The sequence below is a fragment of the Sebastes umbrosus genome, chromosome 9 (genome assembly GCF_015220745.1).
Source record: "Sebastes umbrosus isolate fSebUmb1 chromosome 9, fSebUmb1.pri, whole genome shotgun sequence".
In the NCBI taxonomy this organism is placed as follows: Eukaryota; Metazoa; Chordata; class Actinopteri; order Perciformes; family Sebastidae; genus Sebastes; species Sebastes umbrosus.
The window spans coordinates 14,437,702-14,457,948 of NC_051277.1; the positions used below are offsets into that span (position 1 = coordinate 14,437,702).

The 20,247-nt window shown below is 40.8% G+C and overlaps 1 protein-coding gene across 2 annotated transcripts; it reads left to right on the plus strand.

The window, feature by feature from the left end:
- The first annotated feature begins 323 nt into the window (after positions 1-323).
- Positions 324-19,860, plus strand: LOC119493795 (putative methyltransferase NSUN7). 2 transcript variants are annotated; one of them, XM_037779239.1, is made up of 13 exons: positions 324-491; positions 2,249-2,627; positions 7,322-7,380; positions 10,139-10,272; positions 10,389-10,541; positions 11,175-11,358; positions 12,286-12,520; positions 13,182-13,325; positions 14,008-14,109; positions 15,578-15,713; positions 16,266-16,389; positions 18,624-18,803; positions 19,380-19,860. In XM_037779239.1, the coding sequence occupies exons 2-13, from the start codon at positions 2,279-2,281 to the stop codon at positions 19,797-19,799; spliced, it is 2,220 nt and encodes a 739-aa protein (XP_037635167.1). In that variant the 5' UTR covers positions 324-491; positions 2,249-2,278; the 3' UTR covers positions 19,800-19,860. The 2 variants fall into 2 exon arrangements, with proteins under 2 accessions (XP_037635167.1, XP_037635168.1); XM_037779240.1 differs by having other exon boundaries at positions 326-491; positions 18,624-18,755.
- The last annotated feature ends 387 nt before the right edge of the window (positions 19,861-20,247 follow it).

A 20,247-nucleotide genomic window follows, 5' to 3' on the forward strand; every position in this document is an offset into this window, starting at 1 on the left:
CTTAAATTGTGCAAAATAAATAAACAAATAAACAAATAAACAGCTACCCCCAGCTAGTTTGGATACAACTACCTTCATGGACTCTATATGGTTTTGAACCAGCAGCTGCTGCTGATTTAGATTTATACATTGCTTATCCACCAGTGTTGTCATTAGCCTCCATTTGACATAATACTCTGTAAAACTTTAACAAGCCGAAATTAATGTAGCAGATAAACAGAGCAGAGGACATCCAGCGTGGTTTAAGGAGATTAATTCTTTCATCCGTGAAGGACATGCAGGACCTTGGACATTTGCATGTGGTTGCCATGGTGACGGAAATAACACTGATTCAAAGTGCTCCACTATGTTGATGGACTATTTAGAAAGTTGTTGTTTTTAAGTGGAGGCTCTACCTTGTCTACCTAGAGGATTAAAGCGTTGTTTTTAAAACAAATTAACGATAAAGAGGAAGGAGAGAAGAGAGAGGAGACGCCCATCAGATCATAACGGTACCAGATTTATATATGGAGATTATTTAGCAGGTTAAACTTTGCGTCGAGTTAAGGGATGATTAAATATGAAGAGGGATGGATACTACTATACTTTTTGGGGGAGAAAAGAAAACATGTTTCTCTTAATGTAACGTGATTTATACCGGAACATTTCCTAGTTTAAAGCTGCTAACAGACAGTAACTACAGTCAGCCTGGGTTAAAGCAATGCTGTGTTTAGTTAGTTAGATTAACTAGTTGACAAATCGTTATGAAAATGTTACTTCACCTGTTTTCAAACTGAATCAGAGGTTTAATATCTTTGCATATCTCAGCCAGTTGCATTTTACAAAGCTTAATTCAATAATTGACTAACCTATAGTCACAATATTTAAGAAAATCATTTATAGATAGATATATAGATAGTAACTTTATTGATCCAGAGGGAAATTCAAGTTTCCAGCATCACAGTTCCATAGTGCAAAACATGTTAGTAAAAAGGCAGTACAAAAGTTAGTAGTACAAAGTACAAAACCAGATATAAAAATACAAGGAGATGAAGAAAACTGTTAAAACTGAATATAGTGCAGGGTTAATATGAGCACCACCTTTACCAGCTGCAACATTAAAGTGATGTACACATTAATGCATCAGTAATTATAATCCTATAATATATATTATTCTGAAATGGGTCATTCTGCATAATGAGTACTTTTACTTTTTGTGCTTTAAGTATATTTTGATGTTAATACTTATGTGCTTTTGCTTTAGTAAGCTTTTTGAATGCAGGACTTTTACTTGTAACAGAGGATTTCTACACTGTGGTATTGCTATTTTTTACAAAGTACAAAAAAAATATACCAGATATAAAAATACAAGGAGATGAAGAAAACTGTTAAAACTGAATATAGTGCAGGGTAACAGCTGTGATACACGACTATTAAAAAAGTGAATCAGAAGAGACTGTTAAAAAGTGAATATAGTGCAGGGTAACTCCAGTACCTTAGTCTATGAAAGTGTGCATTATTATCTATCCTCCTTTGCCCCCCTCCCTAGAGAGGTCTTGTACAGTTTGATGGCTCGGAGGACAAAGGATTTCCTGAGTCTGTCTGTGGAGTTATGTTAGGTTATTCAAATTCCCTGCAAAGCTAAAATAACCTATTGAAAATGTCAGCTTTGTGTGTTCTTGTTTCGATGACATTTTGCAATAGTATTTATGGCTTATTTACAAGTTATTTATCTAACTTAATGATGCCTGTAGATTTGACTTACAATAACTGCACTATACTGTTTACTGACTGTGCAATATCATTATCATTATTACTACCCAGGTGTAATTCATACTGTGCAATATCTTCAGGTGGAATTTCATTTCATTCTCACTGTGCAATATCATTTTCCACTTGTGCAATTTTGTTAATAGTCTTTTTATTGTCAATACTGTATATACTGCTCCTATTGTTATACTTCCTTCTATTTAAATGGTTCATATTTTGTTACACTTGGTTAAGCTCTTTTTTTTACTGGGTTAGCTGATGCATCTTGTTTTTTGCACTATCCCCTTTGCTGCTGCACACTGCAAATGTCCCCACTGCGGGACTAATAAAATAATATCTTATCTTATCTTATCTTACATAGCTAAAGTCAATTGAAGTCAATTTTATTTGTGTTACCCAAAACTATCAGTTTTGTTTTGAGTGTCAAACTAAGAGTCTTGTGTGTGAGTTTTTTTTCTTGCATTCCTTTAAAGTAAGGATTTCATTGTGTTGTTTTCAGGTGACAGAGAGAAAATACATCTCTAAGAAGATGATGACAGATAAAAATATTGGACGCTGTCCCAGTCGCTCTTCCAAATGCAAGACAGAAAAGGCTGGCTCCCAGATTGCAAGCAGCAAGGACCTGAAACCTCTGGATGAACTGACCAACAGTGACATCCCTGCTGTTTCTCCAGAGTTCCTGACCACCGGCCAAGCTCAGCTGGGTTTTCCAGACAGAGTCTACCTGTTGGCATCAGTCATCTTCCAGAATAACTACCTGGAGAAGCCTGTTCACCGAACGGTGAATTACGGTAAAGAAAGAAGGCTCCCATTACCTGAAGTCAAAGATGAGGAGATGCAACGTGCAGCTTATGAGCTGGTCTTCAATACATTTAAATGTGAGTGAGGTTGGTTGGATTTGTTGAACTGTTTGTTTTTTTCCTTTTACCTTCTGTCTTTCCTTATTCTGTCAACCTTATATCCACCCACTATTCATTGCGTTTTGGAGACTTTGGAGTGAGGACATCAGCCAAGTGTGTTCAGTAACCCCTATATTGATTAATTTCAGGTACATCAAATTGCAAGTAAAGCCTATTTGATTGGTAAACAAACAGCCATTCTGCATGAGAATGAATAGCCCCGGGGAAGTTAATTGGTAGAATTGGATATAGATAGATTGATAAAGGGCGGGCGAGAAAAAATGCTTGAATGACCAGGGGGGATTCGGTGTGATGCTACAAATCAATCTGGCCCATAATCTGTTATCTGGAACTAGGGTGTGGTCTGGGTGGCCGAAGTCACAGGGGTCTGTAATCACCATGGTGATAAGGGAGGGGAGGTGAGCCGACTGTCGGTACAGGAAGCTGGCTGGAATCGATTTAATGCTTTCTCTACGGATGTAGAGGTCAGGTAGCAGGAACACCCTCGTAGCCATGAATGATTTTTTTTCCCTTCTCACTATCCATCCGCTGAACTTGGACAAGCCTCGGGCCTACATGTCCCGCAATTAATGCAGATCACCTCAAAATATCCATCATCATAAGCGAAGCTCCATCCGTGTTGCTGTAACCTATATTACTTTTACAGCTGTAGGTCATAGTACTTACATTACCAGGTGAAATCGACTATTGCAAAGAATAATAATAAACTAGAGACCTTAGAGATGATATTGCCAGGACATTGTTTTCATCCATCACCCTTTTTTCTCTCTGTGAGAGGATGCCTGTGTACACTAACCAGGATGAGGAGTTTGCTGTTAATGTAGACGTGAAAACCTGTTAATTTGCTCAAGAGCTTGAACTTGAGCTCTACTTATAAGGAAAAATTGGCTGCTTAAGCTAAGAACAATTACAATATATTGCATTTCTTCTTCAATTTAATCCCCTTTTTGTTCAGAGCTTATTTCAAAGACAAATATTCTGTGTGTTATCAGTGCTATGTTAATACGGTTCTTCTCTACAGGTCCCATCCCCCACGTCTGACATTTCTAGAATTAGTTCATTTTTAGAGTTTCAGCTAGTAGGGTATAACAGAGAAAACTTAAACAAAGGATGAGCTACAGATGTTGGGTTTAATAGAAAAGAGGTTTCCTGTATCTGAGGTTAAATCAGTTTCCTTTGCTACTGTTGTTGTATTTGCGCAGAAAATTGGCAGTACATCATTGCTACGCAAGATTTTTAACTTCTAGAGACATGATTGTTGACTTACCTCGATCACATACGTATTTTGGTCACATGTTAGATCCACTCGGGCTGGCTGTGTGGTGAAATTGGGTGCAGATGAAATGACACAGCCTGGAAGCCAATGTTAATCTCTACTCTTCCTCCTCCCACGAACAGCCTGACTTTTGGTGCAGAAATTGATTTGCTAGTGACACACACCCGTGCTGGCAGTCACACACATACACACACACACAAGACACATCGTTCGTGCACTGCCTTGGAATGACTGATCCAAAATTGAGCTGAGGTCAGTTGTTAACCTAAAGAAGAAGTGCTTCCGCAGCGAAAAAACACGCAGAGCAAAATGCCAATGAGCTCTGGTATTGATCTTGTGATTATAACTCTTATCTATTTAAAACAAAAAAGCCGCTCAGTAAGCTCCGCATCGGTGGCTCAGGGCACAGACTTGTCTGTTGTCAGTCAATACTAAAATATGGAGTGGGAGTTGGTGATGATGTTTACCCTGGTGTGGATTTGACATTTCATAGACAAAGACGAAGTTGAAGTCAGCCAAATGACAAATATTAGCAGTCAAGTCGTTTTTTGCGCCTTCCCTTCCTTTCCCTGTCTCCTCCTCTCTTTTTTAATATCTTTTCTTTACTTTCTTTAACCTCCCCCGTCTCTTTAAAATGCCTGAGTGACTGCCTGCTTGATCACTGACCTAGAGGCAGTTCAAGTTGTCAAAGTTTCATATCTTATTGACGTGTCGTACCTTGTGTTCTCAGTGCTCGAGGTATGTGCAGATGTTCTAAAGTTATGTAAAGTTATTTTTTGTGAATTTGTACTCGTAAAAAAGTAGTTGACCTTGTCTCTGGCCATGAGAGCCCCCCCCCCCCTCCTCTTCCCTCTTTCTTTCCATGGCTACTCCTCTGAGTATTTCTGCCTCATTGTCCATACTGTCCAGCTGGCCTGCCAGACGCCCTTGTCAGACGACAGTGGCTGCTGTATTCTCTGTGTGCGACTAGAAAGCTTCTTTTCCACCACTTTGTGTTAGGCTGGATTTAGAGCATGAGAGGTATAAAGACATTTTCGTCCTTGAGCACAATCAGAACACCTACCACCGGTATGCCACAGCAAATATTAAATTGAGCAGGTGCATGATATGTAAGATAGATTTGCCATTTAGTTCAAAGGTGATTGTATAACTTATGGCACGTACCTTTTTTTGGCTGGTCCTCTGTTAGATTAATGTGCAATTTGGTGCACTGATGTGAAACATTGTGAGACAAAGACCTGGCTGAAGGGGAGTGGAGCCTGCATTCAGGTCTGGCTCTTTCACTAAGGATTTGTTTGACTATAGTCACCATCAGTCACTGCTCATTGTGTAATACCTGGATGGATGCCACAAAACACACAACTTCAACACAGGTCCCGCGATGACTAGAGCCTCCTGCTGGTGTTGGATTCATTTCTTATGGACTGATTTCAAGTCATTTTTTTTAGATTCAGGAGTTCTGATTTGAGGGAATATTTCTTGTCCCATAAGTAAAACCCAGGCACTGTGTCGGCTGTGTAAAGATGTCTACTGTAAGTGATTTATAGCAGAATTTCCTCTGTGTTTTACTCAACCTGCTGTGTGTGATTTATAGCATGCGGAAGACTATGACCTCTACAGACCCAACCATCATGACTCCCTCAGGGGGCAGCGCTGCTCCGTGTGCACTGAGTGGTTATCTCTTCAGGGCTTATCTTTAAGGCCCTCTGCAGTAATGGCCACTATTGTAAACCCCATTGACCTGCACCTGCTATAAATTACACCACTGCTGATGATATGCGTTTGTTTCCTCAATTAAAGATAAGCTCTATGACGCGCACACATTTATTTTATCTGTTTGTGTGTATACGTGGATGTAACTGCACGCAAATGTGTGTGTTTTTTGCTTCTGCCCTATACACACTATCTACCCAGCGTACATTTGGCTGAGACCCGGAGTACAGTTTGGCATGATTTGAGGTGTTGTGATGAGTTAACAGCAGTGTCTGTGGTTCCCATGGTGTCTCAGTGGACAGGCTGGGCTTACCTCCTATTTGCAGCTTAAGAGGTGTGTCTGACAGGAATAAGAATTAACCAAGAAGGCAACCACGCATGTGGTAGACAGACACATACTGCACAAGCATATTAATGTTGTAACCGTGGGTTGTCACACTTACACAAACACACGCACCCTCATTCCCACCTTTTATTTAGACTCACATAAAGAGCCTTTTTCCGACCTCAATAGAAACACATCCACGTTAGAGAAATGATCCTTTTGCCCATTTTCAGTGTGTAATGGGCAAACACTTTACCTGCACAGTGGCTTTAGAAGCAGCTGTTCTTTAATCCTGATATGATAAACTGGATAGTGTTGGCGGCTCTCCATCTCCGTCATATTGAAAAGGAGAGCCCACTGTTCACAGATGGGAAAGGAAGAGATAAGTCTCTGTGTGTGTTTTTATGTGCATTTCAGAGAGAAAGCCTCCTGCAGGCTAGTGAGACAGCTTCTGCCTTCATGATACGACAGCCAGGGCATGGGGATGAAAAAACTCTATAAACCACTAGATATTTGATAGGCAGCTCCCACCTCTTCACAGGTCGTTATCTTTTTCAGACTGCCGTCCAGATTTGATAGAGAAGGTCAAGCAAAGTTTAATTGTATAGCCTAGGAAGAAAAAGAAAACTCCTAAAAACTTAACAGATGATATACCCAATTTAAGTTTTAGAATTCGTCCTGTATGGTGTATATAAAAGTGTAAGATAAGACAATTATGTTTGTCCATCAAGTCACCACTACATCATTTGTCAGTAATAAAATCAAGAAAATAACAACTCATACATAGACAGCCTAGTTTGGAATACATGCGTGCCTGTTGTATTTGGTTTCACTGTTTAGATGTAGGATGTTTATTACTTCAGATGTCATTAATGTCATTAGTCCTTCGATTACACACCCACTCACCACAGACAATATAAATGAAAGAAATGAGGCAAATGAAGAATCAGATTAACTCTAATTAAGCACCAAATAAGCGTTTAATCACAGGAAATTAAACCCTCCATCTAATTGAATTATCTTTTCAAATTAAATCATTTGGGGTGCCTCTCTTTTTTCTAGACATGTTCTCATCATTAGATATGGATTTGTCCTTCTGAGCATATATCTTACCAGTGAATGGATAGCCTATTAGTAATTCCTTGTGCCTCTATCTCGCACCAAATGAAAGAGTCGGGACCGGTTTCTAGGGATAATTAGACATTGATATAAAAGATAGCACTAATGTGCATCGTTATTACTCAGACACATAATTAGTAATGGAAATCCCCATTACTACATTTCCATCCTTCTACCTAACCTTTTTTTACCTCTCTGCCACTTTATGTTTCTGCACAGATCAAGAGCTGCTGGAGGAAATCATAATTGACAGCTGCTTTTACCTCGCTCAGCCAATGGTAAGTGACAAATACAGCAGTATTTCCTAATACAGGAGTAGTTTAAAAGGAATAAACTTGTTTCATCCCTTGGTGTGTGTTGGCATTATGTGACAGAGAGGCGCATCTGTTACTTCCAATTTGATGCTGAAAATCAAAATCCTTTTGATGCTTAGAATAGCCAGACTTAAGTTTTGGAGTGTACCATGCTATTACTTTGTGTAAAGCTTTGTTTACCTCGCGCCATTCTCCTAAACTCATTTGCTCACAATCTTTTGACGGTGCTTTACTCAGTGCTCTCCAATATTCATGTCCTGCTGTTCGTACTCCACATAGGCTACTCTTTGTTCTGTTCTCTAGACCTCTAATCAGTAACAGTAACATTGATGTATTACACTGATACTCTACTTTCATCAACTCACAAAGCACCTTGTGTCTTTCATATTCCCTACCCTAATCAATGACAATTGCTCCCTTTGGAGTAGCACGTCTAAAAGGCACTATGCGGCAGAATGTGCCTTGCCGCGTCTTTTCCTTTATTACTTTTCTCAAGCAAAACTCCACATTAATTAGTGATGAAATCAGAATGCCGTAACAACCCAGGGGCAGTGTGTTTGGATGATGTGGCATCTGTGTATTCTGCACAGTGTCTATCCTACATATGTCCTAGAACCAGTGTGCTGAATGTTATTAGTGACACTAAGGCTGCGTCGTTGTTAAAGAAAGATTCTCAGCACAGCTGCGTATCTGCGGCTGTTAAGACAGTAGACGAACCCTCTGCTACTTAAATGAAGAGGTATCCTCAGGAGGAGATTGGCATGTACTTTTGCCCTACTTTTAACACTCCACATAAAAGAAGCTGTGGAAAGATGAGGGCTGCTCTCGCTGCTTCTCTAACAGTCTGGTTGGTGATAAAACATGCACAGAGCTAGTCTGTGTGCACATAGAGAAGAAGAGTTATGAAAGCGATAGGTGGTGAATGTGTTAATAGTAAACTGAGCTGTCAGGGAGTGTACAGATTGTAGAAAACCAATGTCTGCTTCAGAGAGGGCGCAAACATATACAGACACATTAATACACATGAATGTGTGTTTGCAAAGCAATCCCCACTTCTACACACATACACTGTAGCCTTGTGAAATATGGCCCTGGGTGAAATGAATGGATCTCCCAATGTGTTGGTGGCAGGTCGTTACTCGGCATCCCTCTAGCGAGACAATAAAGCCCAGACACAATGAGACAGTCTTTAGAGCTCACTCTTACCTCCTTTTACACTGCTGGCATCTATAAAGTTCAACCTTGATAGAGAGAGGAGAAAGAGGTGGGTGAGAGGGAACAGGCAGGCTGGAAGAAGGGGGATACATAAGGGTATTGGGGGGGGAGGGAAAAAATGAGAATGAAAAATGAAGATAAAGATAGACTTGTATGCTGAAAGAGCCTGAGGCGCATTTGATCAGAATGGAGAGAGAAAATGAAGCCTAAATCCCGCGGAGGATGGAAATGAGTGACATTGTAGATGTGAGGCAAGCATATTAGGTACACTGACGCATTTAACATGAAATAGGTACGAACCCTGTGTAAAATGAACCATATGAAATGTTAACTACATCTTGAATCCTACTGAAAAAAGTTTACATAGAACTGAGAATGAATCAACAGTGCATATTTGTTTTGTATTGCAATTTCCTTATCTATAAAACTCAACTGATATGAGTCTCATAATACTTAATTGAATTTAACAATTGAGCAAGTTTAGCATCTAGCATGTAGCAGTTCACCATTAACACTGACATTATTTTCAAATCCAGCTCATGGTCATGTGATAAAATTAAAGAAAAGTAAAGTGAGACCAAGTCAATATCTGATGTCATAGACCTGCATCTGTCTAAACACAGCAGGCATGTTTACTGTAGGCCTATTTCCCACCGTGGGACGCTGTTGCCAGGGAACTTCATGACTGGGAATTTCCCCACACCCAAGGGTTTAACCTTGGTAAAGGTCAAGTGGAACTTGAAATAGAGAGGACATAGTCGAGAGAGTGCCACAACCTGTCTCTGAAACCGACCTTTCAAAAAAAAAATGAATTGAAAAGCCTCTGGATGAATATTAAGAGCTGGCTAATTCCTTAGCTGCAGAACAAACCCTTGTAGCGTTCTAGCTTCTCGGCCCATTAGCCCAGTGGTGAGGATGTTGCAAGCTGTTGCTGCCGTGGAACGCCATCTGCCACTAATGCGTCTGGTGCCCTCCCACCCTCTGGGACAGAAAGGTGGAGAGAGAGAGAGAGAGAGAGAGAGAGAGAGAGATGGGAAGAAAGAGAGAGAGAGGGTAGAGAGCTGAAATGGATAGAGATAATCATAGAGGAGGAGAGGTAGAGACATTACTCAGGCTTCCTCCTATGTTTAATTAAGTGGCAGCAGTGGGGTCATGGCAGGACATCCTTGAGCTCCTGCATGTGTGTGTGTGCAAACTGGATAATTTAGTCTCTAAATTAATACAAATAAATAGTATCACTGCCCTGTACCCCTCATTAGGTAACCAAAACAGAGCACTCACTAGTACACTGTTACCAAATGTCAGGTTGTGTAGGTTTTATGCACATGTACATTCTAGATATGCACCATGTGCAGCTGATCTTTGAGGCGTAACCATTCACTAAATAAAAAGCTTATTAAGAATGAGCAATTTGTCTATTAGGCATGCAGCCTTTCTTGTTGTTGTTCTTCCTTTTTTTGTTCTCAGAAGTCACCAATTAATTGTTCTCTTTGTTCTCATGCTCTAGCCAAATGATCAGATGGGCCTCGTCGCCGTCATGCTGTTTGACTTCCAGGACAGAAAGTTCCTCCCACGAGAACGCCAGGGTAAGGAAGAAGAGATCGTACAGGAAGTTAAAGATGTGGAGAGCTTCCTCCTCAGGTAAGGAATGAAAAATAACAGGAAGAAAAAGGAAAAAAAAGAAGGAGTGGATTTATAAAAGGGAATACAAATTGAGAATAAAGAAGACATTTTTCTTTTGTATGTGTTGTATGCAGGTATAAAACCAATCTGGCGGCCTCTCTGGCCCGCTACAGGGTCAAACACAATCTCTCTTCCATTGACAGTATCCTACCGAAGAGTGTGAAGACGAAGCAGGACAGATCAAGCAACCTTCCGCTTTACGCGTGGGTCAACACACTGACGAGCAGGTTAGCTGAGCCCCCACATTATACAGCAGCTGACCTGACACCTGTACATGCACACCTGTACATAAACCCAGGAATGCACTGTAAGCATACAGTATATAGAGTGTGTGCAAGTATCTACACACAGACCTTTAACTTGGGGTGCTGCCTAATGTTTTATGGGCTAGGTGCCCAGCTGACATCCAATTAAACCACTGGACTGCGTGTGTGTGTGTGTGTGTGTGTATGTGTGTGTCAGTGTGTGTGTGCTAATGTGTGTTCTAGCAGGAGCCCCGACAGGCTGATTCAGTTAGGTGTAAATCCTGCTGCTGTGGACAGATTCAATCAGCAACAACCCTCAGCAAGCTGTAGGACTGCAAAGGTCACCTGTTGGGACTAGTGGTGTGTGTATGTGTGTGTGTGTGTGTGTGTGTGTGTGTGTATATGAGTGTGTGTGTATGCGCATGTGTGTATCTTAATGGCTTTTACAGCACATTTTACTGCTAAAGTCTTCTAAAAGGCCACATAGCCATTCTGTACACTATTATTATCTATGATAACAGTCTTCCTCTTTCTCCCACCTCTCACCTTCTTCCCTTCTTCCCTCTTACCCTCAACCCATTCCACTAATCTGCTCTCCTTGCCTCTCCTCTCCAGCCTTGATGAGGTCCAAAGTGTGCTGAAGGGTGCGGGCTTCTCGCAGGTGAAATCAATTGGGCAGCTGGAGGGCCAGACCTTCTGCCAGGATCCCCACTGTGGAGATATTCTGGTATTCCCTGCTCAGCTGAAAGCTCAGCTGTACACCACCAAGCTGCTTAGCAACCACAAACTCGTCATCCAGGTACAAGCATCACAGAGAGAAGGAGATTTCTGACAAGAGCAGCCTCTGCAGACTTTAATATGGTTGTGGTAATCTGTTCAGCCCCATCAATCTTCTCTGAAATATATGATTTCACTTTGGTAATGGACTTGCTCAAATTGATTATAAGACTGAGGTCCCTTATGCCAACTAGGATTAGTTTTCCCAGATAGAAATATTTCAGTTCCTCTCATCTGGCCATACTTCACTTTGAGCCATAAAGAATCTTCCAGCCTGGGAGGGGGAGAGCGGTTTAATCATTTAATTTCTACTCCATTAAAGTCAAGCTGCCATACTAACTGTAAGCAGCAGCACACAGCACCACAACACAATTAAATCAGATTTTGCTGCCAACTTCAATCAAATATTCAACACCACTGCCTAATTAATCACCTCTCTCTCTCTCCATTTTATGTGACTCAATCACCCGTTCTCTCCTCTGGTTTCTCTCTTTTCAAAATGTCCTTGTTCTTCTCCACCCTGGATTGTCTTTCCTGACAAACCCTGTGATCTGGATACTAACTACAGAAACTCAAGCCAGCCCAGTGGTTCCACAGGGATACGTTCAGCGCTATTTCCAGAGGGGACCCCATTGATTGAAGGACATCTTTGTAATAATCTGACTGCACTGTTACGCTCATTCTTTCTCTCTATCCTTCCTTTGCGTCCTCTCCTCTTCTTGCCTCCCCTCAGTACCTACTTTGCAGCAGCTGCTCCAAACTCCCTCTCCTCTCTCATCTATTCCCACCTCAATTCTATTTACCACTATCATGCAGTGCAACTTTTCCTCCTACTTTCTCCTATCTTAGTTTGTGTCTCATCAGTTTCTGCAGAGTGTTGCTGCTCTGCAGAAACCTGTATCTAGAAGTCTCTTTATCGAACTAATGCTTTCACCGAATGTGTCTGTAGGATAAATCTTGCAGCCTGGGCCCAAATGCAGTGTGCTCCCTGCTACCAGAGGAAGGAGATGTTCTTATGTTGGGCTTATTCTCTGGCTTCACCGTCTCCCACGCTGCCTCCCTAATTGCAGAGAAACACAAAGGCAACGGCAACGTCCAGCCCACAGTCTACGTTTGTGTCGGCGATCATACAGACGCTCAGAAGGAGAAGCTGCAGTGGGCCGTCACTGCCATGGGCTGCAAGAGTAGGCATAAAATGAATGTCACCATGGGTGTAATGTCTGTGTCTTTGAATGTGAGACAAAAGAGATTGAAGCAGAGGAAACAGAAGTCTTTGTTTTCATGACTCCATAGGTTTTCTTTTTTTTACTTCCATGAAAGAGAGAATGAGAAACTGAATATTGCATGTTGGCTTTGTCACACTGATCCACTGTTTTTTCAAACTGACTTGTCTTTTTTTGGCAAATGGCCACTTTGGAAAAATAACTATTCTAGTAAAGTGAAGTGATTATATTTGATCAGGCTTTTTTGTGACCAATTACAACAAAGATTTGGAGTAATTAGACAGGGAGTATTGGTTTCAAAATTGATAGCTGTGGTTGTCAGTAAATTCTTAGAGACTCTCATATGCAGGCAGTGCACATAAAACCAGACTGTCTGCTGAGATTCTAGGCTGTATGTAAATATTATATGCTGATAGTGGCTGCCAACTCAGCTAGTCATTAGGGAAACAATTAAGCGCATGTAACAAAGCTGACATTTTTATAATTGCAAAAGACGCCTTCAGGCAAGGTATAATTCTACAAAGAAATATAACGGGACATTGTGAATAGACTTTAAGCATTGAGCAAACATGTGTTTTTGATTATGCGGGTAGTCATTGAACTCTATGTGCATTCTGCTCAGATGTGACGCTGATACCAGAGGTCTTCCAGTCTTTGGCCTGCAGTGACAAGCGACTTCAGAAGGTGCGGGTCATCCTGTTGACCCCCAAGTGTTCCGTGTCTGCCGTCAGCAACCCAGTTGAATTCATACTACAAGAGAATGGAGGTAAATAGCTATCTGAGTGGATTTCAGAAATTCATGTTGTAATCTAGTGTACATTACACCCTGTTGTGTCCATGCTGAAATAGAACTGAGGCACATACTGCTGGATAGTCTACACAATTCAGGATGCTGTGTACAGTGCACTCATCCTGAGTTCTTACTGCATAACAATGAACACACAAACTCATATGAATGAAAATTATGCAAATTCCTAACCCCGTATAGCTCTTATTACTACTTCTACACATGCAATAAAATGTCTGTTTGAAAAATATGGAAGTAAATGTTTTGGAGCAGCAATATTATTTTAGGTTTAATGCAAAAATAATGTACTAAGATTTAAAAGTAAAGCTGTAGTCAACTAGTTTTAAAGTTTGATGCAGCAGAATTTATTGATTTCACTACCATTACTTTATTACTTCTTTTTCTGTTTTGTTTAGACGCAAGATGAAGAGCATTACTATGAATAACAATTTCCATTTCATGCATTTTATTGCTATGTTTGATACAGTTTTAAAGATACTTATTGACGATCCACCATAGGCTACATGTATGAACCCTTTAACAAACCTACCAATGTGGATATTAATTGCATTAGAGTTGCTTATATACAGTATAACCCATACTTATGCACAGCACACTCGCAAACGGATCAGCTAATAAAACAGATTCTGCTCGTTCTCAGACACAGTACTGCTGCAGGACTTATCCCAGAGCTCCATAGCCCAGAGCAAACTGGAAGCTCTGGTAGCCCAGCAGAGGAAGAATATTGATCATGCCTTGAAGTGTGAGTGTCAAACCACCTGCTCTCATGTTGACATGCACACACACACACTCAGACACACACAGCATGTGAGCCCAGTCTTGAATGCGTAGCCACCCTCAACTGTCTGACACAATGAAGCTTATACTTCCTAATCATCTAATCATGTATGTATGTATGCCATTAGGTTGAAGCCCGTGGTATCCCTGGGAGATCGTCTGAGTCTTAATTAGGAATGCTAATGTTGCTCTGCGCCGGTCAGCCACAGTCTCCTGCAGCATTCCTCGCATATTTTAAACAAGTGATTAGCAATTCTGCTTTGTATTGCATACATTGTATAGAGCTGAATATGACAGAGGGACCTACTTTGTTAAGTCACATCATAATCTATTCCATACAGGTGTCTATTCTGAAGTCAATGTTTTCGTGCTCGTTGTATTCTGTATGTTTTAAATCAATGTATTTTTTTCCATTCAGTTGCGTTTTAATTTGCGTCTATGAACTTCACTTATTAGCCCTTGTCTTGTATTGTTCGGTGCTCTTTTTTCTTTTTTGGTCTGCCTCATGTCCATCGAGCAGTTGGAGTCTTTCTTTTTGGGTCCAATGAAAACCAGCTCCTCTAATCACACTGCCATCGATCAGCCCTCTCTACGTTTTTTTGCCAGCGTAGATGCTTTCTAATAGGACTGTTAATTAATGGTGGGTGTGTATCGAGCGCTTTGGCTTGGTTGAGTCGATGGTCTCATTTCACTGACTCTACATAAGCACGCACATAGACAGATGTTCACACAGACAGATACAAACACACCTTCACAGCCCTTAATGTCCCAGCTGTGAGATGGGCGTGTTGTAGAACAGGATATCTGAATGACAAATGTTCCTGCCTCTCGTCTTCGTGACTCAGTTCCGCTTCCTTAGAGGCGATATTTCACATTTGTTTGGAGCTGATTTGCCACATCCGAGCAGGTTTTATTTGTTATCAGCTCGGCGTTAATTGTTTCTGTCTGGCTATAATTAGTGAGCAAGAAAGAAATCAAAGCTCGAATGAAGGAAATCAAACGACCGATAGCTTCACAAATCTACAAGCCAGCAGCAGTGGAATAAAATGAGCCATGTATATACACAAACAGTACTAAGGAATTAATATTCAGGAGCCCATTTCTTCAAAGGGAGCGCTTGATGAGGATGGCTCAGTTTGAATAATCACATTTAATTGTCATAAAATGAGAGGAAGAAACATTTTGACTGAATGTGTGTGTGTGCTTGTCTGTCTTCCTGCTTTAATTGAACATGAAATGAGTTTGTTGTTTAAGATTGTGGTGTTATGTCAATATAGCAGCTTTATTTTAATGTCTAAGTATGTTAAGGTATTTTGTGTCACATATTTTTCAAATGTATTTACATTTAAAATATAGTTGCAACACACAGAGGTAGTATTATCTACATTATATTTACATACAATGTTGATACAATGCACATATTTTTTGTATAGTCCCTAAGGTTTTGGCAGTGGTGTACTCTACTTGTTCGTCATACCAAGAGGAGAATGAATACGTGGTGAGCAGTGCCCTGGAGCATGTCAATGCCCTCTCAGAGCAGGAGGGGGAACCAAAACAAGCGAACTTCAGGTCAGCCTCAGGTCTCTGTACGTCAGTACCCTGGTGCACTCTCTGCACCTCTCCCTGTCATTGTCTTTCTTTGTCTGTTTGCCTCACTGTCTGTCAGTTTCCCTTCAGACAGGTCTCTGTCAAAGTCTCAGCACACCTCAGGCAGGAACTGAAGGAGAACATATAATCAAAGATGCCCTTTTATATCTCTAAATGCTGTGAAAAGGGCAGGAAAAAAACATTTTTAGACAGCTTCCCTTCTCATAGACATTCTTTATATTTTTTGAATAGTTTTTTTTGTGTGTGTGTGTGTGTGGTTTGAAGAACTTAAGAATTGTTGGAGTTTACCATTCCTGTAGACCTGAATGTACCAAGTCTGACTCCTCCCTGCAGTGAGCTGGCATGGTGTGCTGCCAATGCCTCAGGCTACCATAAATAAAACACAAGTAACATTATTGATATGGATTACACTGGCTTAACTTAGATAACTGGTGGACTTACATGCATTTACTTACTTAAGTAACATGGCTAATTTTTTTTTTCTGTTATTGTGTATATGTGTGTTTCATCTAGGCTTATTCAATCCCCGTTCAACATTCCTAACCATGCCGAGGGTCAAGAGGAAACAGAACCCTTCTTCATGTTGGAGCCCTCAGAACAGAGCAATGGCTGCTTCCTGGCTGTTCTCATCAGAGAGGTAAGCATCACTTAAACAGAAACCTCACAGAGCAAAGATTGATTCTTTCAACATGCTATACTATGACTTTTTTTATTTTTTCGACATACTATAATATGACTTATTTTGACTTTTTCAACATAATACACTATGACTTTTTTTTTTTTTTTCGACATACTATACTGCGACTTTTATAGATTTTTTCAACATACTATACTATGAATGTTTTGTTTTTTCTGACATATTATGCTATGACTTTTATTGATTTTTTCGACATACTATACTATGACTTTTTTTTTTTTCGACATATTATACTATGACTTTTATTGATTTTTTCGACATACTATACTATGACTTTTTTTTTTTTTCGACATACTATACTATGACTTTTATTGATTTTTTCGACATACTATACTATGACTTTTTTCAATTTTTTTTGACATACTATACTATGACTTTTTTGATTTTTTTCGACATAATTTTATTGATTTTTTCGACATACTATAATATTACTTTTTTTCAACATACTATGGCTTTTTTTTACCATGGCTTTTTTTCGACATACGTAATAAGATCTGTTACAGATGGGAAGCCCAGCTCTAACTGGCTGTAAGTGCAGTGTGTTGCAGTGGATCTACAGGGTTAGTAAAGGTTCATCAGCAAGTCTCATCAAGCCTGTGTGACCGGGCTTCCCCACATCCTCATAATCCAAAACATAGCCTCGTTTACGACATGCTCCCTCACATTATGAAATCTGCTCTTATGCTTATGATTCCAGAGCAGGGTTATTAAGCCATTTTACCCCCACTGGGTGTGACGGAAGGCTCTCGCACTGTGGAGTCTGTTCCTTTCCTGCCATCCATCATGTTTTATACCTCCGCAGATAGGAATGAAAAGATAATCAAACTGCTGTAATGGTGCTTCAAACAGGATTTTTTTTCTCCCTACCTCCAATAAACTCAGCTAATCAAAAGTTATTGTGGCACTCTGAAAAGTGCCATAAAAAATAGCAATTATATAAGTGTTTGAATGCTGTCTGGCTTAAATTGACTGTCATAGTGGCACCCAGTAAAGTTCTTTATGAGCCTTCCCTACAGAAACAGCTGGGAACAATAAAGACAGTAAAGCACTGTGCTTCTGTCTTAATTTCCAGAGAAAGAGCACATCACAGGTGGACCTTCCTCTAAAAGACGCCAGCCTCTGAAGGACGAATTTGGACAATATCAATAGGGGATTCAGAACCCTACACTTTTTACTTTGACTTTGTTTTTGTCATTGTTTAGGGGTGAGTTTCATAAATTTGGGTGCAGTTGTCAAGATATATTGGACGTAATGATTTTGGACGCAGGTATTGAAACAGAATGGATTCAGCTCCTGGGTACATCGTGGCAGCTAAATTTGGCAGAGTTGAGAAGGAAATGAGAGATTTACAGAGAATGGCATGGTTGGTTAGTGGAGATGGAGAGGAAGTGAGATTTACAGGGGTGAGGGGGAAGAAAGGGAGGCAAGGGAGAGTGTCTGTTGAATAATTCAGCGCCCCCTGTCTGTATGAGTTAGCATCAATGAAGTTCAGGGCGTCCACCAAAGACTGCATTACAGCGGTGCTTCTGAAGCATGTTTACCTGTGTGCACAGAGTGTATCAACACAAATAAGTACATGCACATGTGCAAAATCGGTTGCACACTTCACAGTATGTACGCACACATACCTGTGTACGTAGAATTACAAACAGCTTGTGCAAACACATACACATTTGCATTAAATTACAAGCAAGCACTTAAAAGCAAACTACACTCATAAACCCACACGGGCTTCATGTCCCCGTAGTGTACACTGTGCTTGTGAATAATTCAGGCGTTGAGGAGAGCAGTGGGCTGCTGTGTGGGCTGGTGCTGAGACAGCAGGTGACCCTGCAGCCAGCAGCAAGGACATGGTGGCTCTCTCCTCTCCTCTTTTCCTTTACCAATATTACATATTGTGTACAGCACCTAGGCCATGAATTCATTTTTCTTTGTTTTTTTTATGATTTTGCTTAGTGCTTAAATAATATGGATATATGGTTAAGGTACTTTTTAGGGCGGATGAAGCATTGTGTCTGGGTGGCCTGTCTGTTAGTGACCTCATTTGGTACCTGACTGTATGCTTCATGTTTCATGTTTCATGTTTCATTCACCAACACATTTTTTCACCCTAAAAATGATTTGATCATGACTTAGAAAAAATAAAAACGATTGCCTTTGTCACTTCTCAACAGCTCGAGCCAGTGGTCAAAGAGTTACCACATGAAGTGCTTATGAGGGCAAATGCCAAAGGCATACTGGACAGGATCTGCTCCAACCAGCCAACCAGAAAAGCTGGATGGAAAAAGAGTCATGGATACACCAAAGTAATGGCAGGAACTACCCACGCTCGCACCTCTCAGCCTCACCTCTCTGTCAGTATTATGTTGATTTTATGATTTTGCTTATTGCTTAAACAATATGGATATATGATCAAAGTACATTTTAGGGCAGATGAAGCATTGTGTCTGGGTGGCCTGTCTGTTAGTGACGTAATTTGGTACCTGACTGTATGCTTCTGTATACAACATGTTTCATTCACCAACACATTTTTTCACCCTAAAAAAGGAGATTTAGGCATCCAGTAGCTTAAACAACACATCCAACACCAATACACCTTAAAATGAGATGAAATCAAATAGAATAAAGTAAAATAAAATAAAAATAAGATAACATAAGTACAGCAGTGAAGTGACAGTGTGCCAATGGTAGTGCAAATAGTGCAAGGGTATTGAATATAGTAGTATATATTATACTGAACGATACAGTAGTGTAATGCAATAGTATAATAGTAGTATAGCTGTATAATATGATAATACAACAAGATGTAAGAAATGATATGAGAAGATATAATAAGATCAGAATCACAGAACCAGCTCTCCTCACCAGCCTGTCCAGACGTGCAGCATGCCTTTTTCTCCTAAAACTATTGCCTTGTCACTTCTCAACAGCACGAGCGAGCGGTCAAAGAGTCACCAACATCCAAAGCACAGCACCTGCAGGCGTCAAAAAACACTGTGTCCAGCTCCTTCTCTTACTCCAAACAAGAAAACAGCGCATCCGAGGAAAGCATCACCCCTGTATTAAACACTACAACTTCCACCACCCCTCTGGATCCCACCCCTCCTCCTGCTACCCAGGTTGCCCGTCCCCGCAGAGCTCATCGGGAGGTGCTGAAGCTTGTGGAGCTCCTCCTGCCTCGCCATAACTTCCCCGACATCTCCTTCCCACCTCAGCCCAGCAAAAGCCACCACAGGTGGATGCACTATGATATAAAGGTACCCCTCTCCCGCTCCAGTGCTGGTCTCTTCAAGGATGCTATGGTCGGATTCGGGCCTCTGTTCCATTCTGGCAAACACCAATACAAATAGTAAAAGTGTTCACTTTTCTGCCAAATGCTTACTTAAAGGGACTCTTTGTAAGAATCAGAAATTGCTTGTTAACAGCGACTCCTGTGGCCATTAAGTCAACGAAAGTCAGCGTCCTGTTGCTTGCGCTTGTGCTCGCTCTACATAGACATGAACGAGCATTGATCAACACAGTGAGGCGACACACGTCAGCCAAAACCACAATATCACTCTATATTTCACCTGCTTGGCAGTAATGTTAGCTGACCAGATGAAGGTCTCTCCTAAAATCGATGCTGATACTGTGTTTCCTGCTTCAGCCTCCCGACCGCGGTCAGAAGGAACAGGGGAGACACCGGAGTTTTGGTCAGAGACGATAACGTTAGTCGCTCCGGAGCACAGTCTATTCACTCAGCAGCATGAAACGACACGGGAAACCTCTGTTGGTCAGGAGGAGCTGCAGCATTTATTT

Bases quoted from the DNA above. Each gene is read 5' to 3' on its own strand.
- LOC119493795 (XM_037779239.1), top strand. From the start codon at position 2,279: ATGATGACAGATAAAAATATTGGACGCTGTCCCAGTCGCTCTTCCAAA. The intron at 10,542-11,174 runs GTTAGCTGAGCC...TCTCCTCTCCAG, and splicing joins GTCAACACACTGACGAGCAG to CCTTGATGAGGTCCAAAGTG. The intron at 15,714-16,265 runs GTCAGCCTCAGG...TGTTTCATCTAG, and splicing joins CCAAAACAAGCGAACTTCAG to GCTTATTCAATCCCCGTTCA.